Source organism: Syzygium oleosum, unplaced genomic scaffold, assembly GCF_021117445.2.
Source record: "Syzygium oleosum isolate NSW1041296 unplaced genomic scaffold, Sole_v2.1 Sole_v2.03, whole genome shotgun sequence".
In the NCBI taxonomy this organism is placed as follows: domain Eukaryota; kingdom Viridiplantae; phylum Streptophyta; class Magnoliopsida; order Myrtales; family Myrtaceae; genus Syzygium; species Syzygium oleosum.
This window is the reverse complement of record NW_026607487.1, coordinates 10,645,958-10,653,934: the sequence shown is the minus strand read 5'-3', so window position 1 is coordinate 10,653,934 and position 7,977 is coordinate 10,645,958. Positions and strand designations below refer to the sequence as shown.

The 7,977-nt window shown below is 41.0% G+C and overlaps 1 protein-coding gene across 7 annotated transcripts; it reads right to left on the bottom strand.

The window, feature by feature from the left end:
* Nucleotides 1–340: 340 nt before the first annotated feature.
* Nucleotides 341–4,869, bottom strand: LOC115670593 (DNA repair protein RAD51 homolog 2). Of its 7 annotated transcripts, none has more exons than XM_056310258.1 (12): nt 4,755–4,869; nt 4,301–4,414; nt 4,032–4,184; nt 3,588–3,691; nt 3,425–3,488; nt 3,265–3,323; nt 2,608–2,688; nt 2,076–2,135; nt 1,898–1,989; nt 1,702–1,845; nt 1,236–1,379; nt 341–818 (listed from the first exon to the last, which is right to left on the bottom strand). In XM_056310258.1, exons 1-12 carry the CDS (start codon nt 4,836–4,838, stop codon nt 769–771), a joined length of 1,149 nt encoding a protein of 382 aa, XP_056166233.1. In that variant the 5' UTR covers nt 4,839–4,869; the 3' UTR covers nt 341–768. The 7 variants fall into 7 exon arrangements, 5 of the variants coding, with proteins under 5 accessions (XP_056166233.1, XP_030447751.2, XP_056166234.1 ...); XM_030591891.2 differs by having other exon boundaries at nt 1,702–1,821; XM_056310259.1 differs by having other exon boundaries at nt 3,265–3,320.
* Nucleotides 4,870–7,977: the final 3,108 nt, after the last annotated feature.

Genomic DNA, 7,977 nt, shown 5'->3' with positions numbered 1-7,977 from the left:
GCAACAGAAAAATACACAATAACAAAGTTATATACGATGAATTATGTAGCATTCAGATCTCGAGAAAGCAATAAAGCTGTAGGATTGGAGTCCAACAGACAACCAAATATAAATGAAGTATGATTGTCACAAAAACGAATACCGACGTCAAGATTCTACTGCACCATCAGGTGTGTGCATTCTATATGCACTGCCGTATCCGTTATGGATGGTGAAACTGCAGACTGATACGACATGCCATGAACTCGTTCTACACAAAGATAATCCCAAGTTCCAAACACTTCAATAGACATGCTTCTAGAGCATGGTGTCACAAATGACCAAATATGAGTACGGTGAGACTGCAAAGGATAGAAATTAAGGATATCAAACTCGTATCCAGTTACTACCAAATACCTACACATCATAAATCGAAACATGTTAATGCTTCATAGCCAGGAAAGCCAGAGTCCTTTCCAAGCTAATCTACAGAAACAAACTGCTACCCTTGTTTGTTAGGAACACAATTTATCATAGAGCTAGCAAATATGCCTATACATGAGAGGTGATTTTCTTTGTCATGCTGTTCCCTTAAACTTAGATTCAAGTTTATAGGGTTATACGGAGATGAGAAAAAATGCTGCTCGCAGATATTAATTGGCTTTATACAACTGTTAAGTCAACATGGATAGCAAATCACGTCAACATTATAGCAAAGAGTACAGACTTCTTTTTGTTAGACATGCCTGCAGACTGCAGACCAATCACCAGCTTCCGATTGTACATCCATCACTGTCTGTGAAATTGCAGAGTATCGGAATGGATAATCTCACTGTGGCCTGCAGAAGTTTTCATACAGTTGTGTTAGTGTGGCCTGCAGAATGGTTCCAATGCGCATTTAAATGTTAAAAAGATGACAATTTCTATTTTACCTTTTGCTTTAACACGTTCTTATAACATTTGAGGATCAAGTTTTATTATCAAGTAACTGCAAGTTCTTAAAACATACAAACGTTTATATGGCGAGTAATTTTTCCACAAGGTTCGAATAGAGTTAATTTCGCGAGGACGGAGGAAAGTTACATTTTCAAGTCAAACTAAACACATCCTAAGCTTTTATAAGTGCTTTGTCATGCAAGGAAAAAAAATGAATAATAGACACTGTGGGATCAGAGCTGTCCAAGCTCAAAGCCATGGACCAAGAGCCTCCTACAGAGGATGGTTTTGAAAGGTAGAAATAAGTCATGGTGACTCACCATGGCAATGTATTGTGCTTATCTCTTGCCCCGCCACTTCTATTCCATCATCATTCAGCAATGAGATCCCAGATGAAGTAATGCTAAATGGGAAAGCCAGCGCTGGGGACATTGGAGATTTAGCCACCTTTATAAACCTTTCGCCTCCATGACAAAACAAGGACAAAAGTTTTAGCAATAAATGGGTGGAATCGAGCGACTTTTAAGCAATTCAAACACTCTGAGGTGTCTGCTCCTCATAGTTGGTAGAAGGACCTCAACGAAGATCTTGTCCACACACAAAAATTTTATCAGCAGAACACGACAAGGTTTTCAAACCTTATTCTCACATCATTAGCATATCAACATAGTCCTCAAGAAAATACACCTACTGCAGCAACTTTTATGAGTAAAACTCAGCAAAAGAGTGGGACTGGGGACTCCTGGCACCCTCGGGTAGCAATAATATATCAAGTGTTGGGCAAACCTGATATTGTTTCAAGTATGAGGCGTATAGTCACAGCATGTGCCCAGTTAATACCCAAAGCAGCAATTAGATGGGAATCATACTTAGAAGTGTCCTCTAAATCTTGGCGTCTTGTCCCCACTGCACATAATACACCCTGTGGCTCTAGTTATAAAAAGACGATGCAGTAGTTTCATGTACTAAATTATCATTATACCTTGAAAATTATAGCGCCATGCTTCATCACTGCTTTGAGATCTGACTTGGTTTGTAACTACAATTGGAATTCTCGACAATTCAGCGACTGACCTAAAAAGATCATGTAAAAGACAGCCAGCAACTAAGCAGAATTTTGACCAGAATTTATGAAATGAAACCAGTGCAGAAAAACTCACTTAAGAAAAGATATATGCCATCCCAATGGATTTATCTTGGAAGCTCCATGCTCAAATTCCCTGAATGAATTAACAGCGCTTGCCTTAATCGAATGCCAATACGAAATAAACTATAAAGCGACAAAGAGGCGCCCTAATAACGCTGGACAATTAACATCAAGTCGCTAATGCTTAATTTTTCTGCATTTTGGAGATTCTGAGACGGCTATAGGACTTAATCGACATTGAGCTCCACAAAGTTCTACACCCTCTAAAATCACATTTTGGAAAAAATGAATAACAGACTAAAATCTTCTTCCATCCTCCTCCACTATCCCTGACAACACATTTCTGAAGGCTCAACAAATTCGCGCCAATTTAGAATATTTCTTAAAGCAAAGGGCTGACAAGTTCTGGACACCATAGTATTGGAACTCAGAAACTTCATATGATACTGAAATCCAAAACCTGGTTTAAGAATGCATGACAAAAGAAAGACGATTGCCTTGGATGAACTTCCATAGCCTATCTGGCCAAAGGGAAAAACAATTACCCTGAAGCGAGAGCTGCCATGCTGTCAATAACTAGCAGCTTCACACGGCGCTCCAGCAGCAAAATTTTAATTTGCTGAAGACTGGTAATGGAAAACATAAGATTGATTATGAGAAGTCTCGTCAGAGATTTAAAGAGAATAGCAAATAAAAATGCAACAACAACATTCAATATAGCTCATTCCTTGAAAAGACAAGGACACAAAAGAAATGAAATGAAAAAGATATTGGTTGAAGAAATATGAGAAGCTAGGTACTCGATAAAATGTGAACTCTCACAGTAACCAATATGGGAAGATTTCAACATTGGAGGACAAAATCGAGAATCATTACTTTGATTTCCGCAGGGAACTAGTCCAATATCCAGGAACATCCAAATAGCTCATTTCAATGTGAAAGAAAGTACTCAAGTTATGAACAATCAGAAATTATTTCCTCATTATTTTTTTTATATTTTTTATGAAATCTGCCAAAACTTCATTGCTAACAGTTAATGATATGAGATACTTTCTTCGTCTTTACATTTGTAAGCACGTATTTTCATCCGACTGTCTCTGATTCGCTGCATATCACCACCCACTGTCTTATGACACGCTTCATAGCCATCACAAGAAAACAACTACTCTTCAATCTCATTTCCATGCTGCTTAAGTTCGCACCTTTCAGTAAATTCAGCAAGGGATGCTGGCCGCAAGACAAGAATCCGACCAGCCATCTGCTAAATTTTTTTAAGAACATTACGTTCCGAACACCTATGATAGTTACATTAAGCAACTAACCAAAAAGGGGAAGAGAAATTGAATGTATGATAAGGCATACCTCCTGTGCCATTCCTCTCATGTGAAAAATCTCAGGAAAACTTTTTGCCCCAATTTCTATCAGCCTGAGATAAGTGAATTTCACAATCTGATCATATCTCGCATTCTAGAAAATATACAGGTCTTATAAATCCCCAAGTCAAACAAAGAAATTGCTAAATTACCTTTGTGAACTAAATTTAGACTCCACATCAATGTATATAACTTGGGCATCTAAACCTCCATGACGCGTTGGCAGAGATGCCGATAATGAGAGCTTCAGGCAAAACTAAGAGAGAAAAATGAACAAAAGGGGGAAGTCAACTTAAGCAAGTCATACTGATAGGCAATAGCTAGACACTTCCTATTCTCGTTACCAACATTTATAAGCCAGTTTAGAAGACAAGTTTGGCAAGTTTCCCATTAATTGTGAATAGGTACAAGATTCTCTACATGTTAAAATAGCAGATAATATCAACATTAAGTATAAAAACATCTTCGTGGGACGAAAGTACTTCTGCTCCGAATTTGTTTTTTTCCCTTCTTAATTTCAATAAGGAGTGACTGAAAAAGGAAAAAAAAAAACGAGAAGATGAATGAAGTTTCCACATCCATTCAAGCTATCGTACTTGAGTTTTCCCAATTCCAGCAGGACCGACCAACTCCGTTACAACTCCGAAAGGAATTCCACCAAATAAGGCTTCATCCAAACCTTTGAGCCCCGTCGGAAGATGACCAGCCAATTGGTCATTTTGAACGCGTTGTTCCAAAAGTGACAGTGCCTACAATCACAGGAGCGACGCTCATACGGTAACCGAAACGAAAACGCGAGGTGAAGTCGCAAAGCCGAGACACAACATTTCATCATTCAAACAAAGCTAGATGCTTGTAGCCATACAGTTTGACATGGGGGAGACACCCTCTCGCCAATGTGCGCCAGTGCTGACGTCACTTCCGCCAACCCCATGTCCGCCAGCTCCATCAGGTCGAATTCAGTCAAAGACAATGCGTCCTGCAAAACACACCAAGCAATTTAAACGCCACTTGCCCAAAATCCAGGAAAGGTAAAAAAAAAAAAACAACGAGGAGTAATTTCAAAGGATCACAAAATCAAGCCAACCGGAGCACACAGGAAGAAGAAAGAGTTCATCATCACACGAATGGACTAATGCTCGGCACTGTCCAAAGCACGACATCTGCCAACGGATTCAAGTTCGGATTTTTCAGCTCTTCCCCAAAATCTTCGATCCGCGGCCCGAAACTCCGACCGCGGGGATCGGGAAACGAAGGCGCAAAAAGGATGAAGCGCTTGGAGACCGGAATGAAGCGCTCGGAGGCCGGAATCTACTGACCTTGGCGGTCCTGATGTTGCGAGCGGCGAAGACGCTGGCGATCGACCTGGGCAGTCCCATCTCGCTGATCGGCCGGTTCGCCATCCTCGCTGGCGCGCACCGTCCCGTCGCCCCCCCGCCCCACACTTTCCCGCCCATATCAGAAAGCCCTAAAAACTCGCGCACCGATTGGCAGAGAACTGGAGATGCGCACCCGAGACCTGCGAGGCCCAAGTCCGCAGGAGCCGGAACAAAAATTTGTGAGCAAGCCCATCAGCTTGAAGCTCATAAGAGTGCCAGAAGCCACTTGCAAACATAGAGCCCACTTAATGTCTAGACCTGTCGAAATGGTCGTGGACCCATTTCATAGCACGTATTTAATGGGTTGAGTTGTTATATGAATTTGTTGTATTCAGTAAATGAGTTTAGAATGGTAAAGTCCAAAATAGTATGAGTGCGGATTTACAATTTGTTTAAACACAACCCCCGCCTCTATGAGTTTCTTTTTACTCTCTCTCATCCTCACTCGATCTCCGCACTAGCACTTGCATTCACTCACTCCGCGCTCTCACTTTAGTTTGAGCATGAGTTTTTCAATATTGGGTTAACTATGTTAGTGTTTTAACAATATGAGTCGAGTCGGGTATGATTTGATATAGGTCGGATCGAGATGGGTTTCTATATGAAAATGGGTCAAAATGGCTAAATCTATCAATTTGGGTCGGACCATTTTCGACTCGACTCAGCCGTCCGGCGAATTTATTAATGTCTACGACCATGACGGAGATCAATACTAATTGCATTCCTCAGTGATTGGTGAACTGGAGAGAAAGTTCATCCACCACCATTCAACCCTCGAAGCAGGGCAATGTGCAAGTCAGTCTCTTGAACGTATATTTTCCGAGACTTCCTTCTAGAATTCACGAAATCCTCCAGCTCATGACAGGCCGGATAAGCTGGGAGGAGAGGAGGTGTGAACTCAGCCCGGTGGTGAGCTTGCATGCTTGATGTTCCTGCGGTGTCGTCACATCCTCTACTGTTGCTGTCGAAATTGGAAAATGGGGGATCGGGCAAACCAAACCATTAAAAAACAGCAAAAAGGGTTGGGACTTGGGCGAGGTCAATATTATGGACTTGATCCAAAATGGCGTCGTGGTTAGCCAGCTACGACGTCGTTTTTGATTTGGACCACTGGCACGATCGGTTGTTGTCTGCCGTACCCCATTGGGACTTTTCTCATCTTTTCCTACTTCCACGTGCTCTTGTCTTGTTCATTTCCTCTCTCAGTCGCTCGAAACTGTCGACACTGTCGCTGCGGCTTATCCAGTCGGGTCAGGCGTTTCACCAGAAAGTCAAGTCGGTGTCGCCTCTCCATCAAGCATTGAAGTGATGGGGCCTCGTTTTTCGCTGGCCATCGATCTCGGAAGAGACAAAAAAACGCTTGAAAAGACGTAAAGAGCGCGATTTCCCACCTGCTCAAGGATTAGCAATTGGAACGATTAACGTTAAATATGAATTTCGATTTTCACGCTCCGGAAAAAAATAAAAGCAAATATCTCATAGTGAGTTAAGAATTAAAGTTAGATAAATAAACAAGAAAAGTTATCACTTCCAACAAAAAAAAAATTTTGTTACTTGTAAGTTTAAATTTTGTTAAAATTTGATAATATAAACATGGGTTGAGCTCATAAAAATCTACAAAAATCAAGAGGTTTGGAGAGCTTAATCTTTCGCGGGGAGAAAAGAAAACAAAATCTGAGAACGAAATCTGGAGACACCACAAAGTAGGCAGATAGACAACAGCTAGACATGCCACGGAATCTTCCAACACGGATAGAGAAAAGACAAGACGAAACTCGAATCTCGCGAGCAGATAAACGAGGTCACGAAGGTTGAGATCAATGATGATTTTTTATTTAAATATAGATACATATATATATGTGTGTGTAAAAGGTCGGGATTGGGCCCCACCGTCCTAAAAGTACCAAATAAAACAACAAAATGAAGGTGGGGCTATATATAGATGACCAAACGAAAAAGAGGTCAGTCAAGCTGGGGCCGTGTCTCCATCGGCGGAAAAAGCGGAACGGTTGGGGCCCGCCGGGGCATGGCCTGAACTGGCCGGTGCGGGGCGGCTGTGCGCCCCCCTGGGGGCCACTGCCACTTGAATCGGAGCATTAAGACACGGTGATAATTACCTCGGATCGGGTACAAGTCTGGAAAATTGCGCGAAGTAATGACATGCATGGCAACATTTTGCACTGCTAGCGACATATGAGATGTTTATATAGAGATATTTAGGGTACCTTTTCATATTTCTCGTGACTGTGCAGTGCGCATGTGTCCGAGAGATTCTCTTTATCCCCGATCGTGCACATCCTTAATTGATCGTACTTAATTGGATTACTTTACATAGGCTCGTGTACACTCCGTTAAGTACATCGGAACATATATATAAATTCCATATTTCTCTCTCCCACGTTATTTCGTATCTTATGCTTAGAATAAACAACCTCTCACCAACATTTGATAACAAAAACAAATGGGTACAAATAGGCCTATGTCACGCATGACATGGACACTTAGTTCATTAACGCAAGATCTAACATGTGAAAAATTGCTCGTTTAGTTGAGTGATACGTATGTTCGAAATCTAGCAAAAGAACGCGCGTCGCCCTGCATTTAAAAATGTTTGAGACTCGAAAAATTTGAAAATCTATGTATCCCACGTAGCTTTTAGTATTATCTCGCCTTCGTTTCCGTTCTAATTAGCACGTGAAGTTGGATTGTTTAGAACAACTCGACGATATAAGGTGAGCGATGGTGGTAAGCGCACCAACATTTAAATCAGACGAAGATTCGCTATCCTCGTTAACAAGAAAAAAAAAAAGAGATTAAGGTTGTGTTGCCTATGATACTTCACCAACAAAAACGTAAATAACTTATGTTATGGGTACTTCTTACCTCACCCAAAATCTAAGTGTGTGCTTAGGTAACACTCATAACTATCTCCTCAATTCCAGCAGAATGCAAAAAAATTCAGCACGATATCAATTGGCCATTGCCATTTTAGAGAGATGAGCAATTTCCACTTAAAGAACGCGCGACAATTGAAATTTTACTCTTACTTAATATCGAAAAGCTAAATTAGTTTCTTTTCCTAGCAAAAAAAAAAAGGCCAAAGTTCCCAAAGACCCGTATAATTAAAATGATTTTCCAATTAAGAAAAGTTAAAATAAGTTTC

Excerpts from the sequence above, each read along its gene's own strand:
- LOC115670593 (XM_056310258.1), bottom strand. The coding sequence starts at position 4,838 with ATGGCGAACCGGCCGATCAGCGAGATGGGACTGCCCAGGTCGATCGCC. Across the intron at positions 2,689-3,264 it reads CTTGCTGAATTTACTGAAAG|TCTTCAGCAAATTAAAATTT; the intron begins GTGCGAACTTAA and ends TTCCATTACCAG. Across the intron at positions 2,136-2,607 it reads ATGGCAGCTCTCGCTTCAGG|GGAATTTGAGCATGGAGCTT; the intron begins GTAATTGTTTTT and ends TAATTCATTCAG.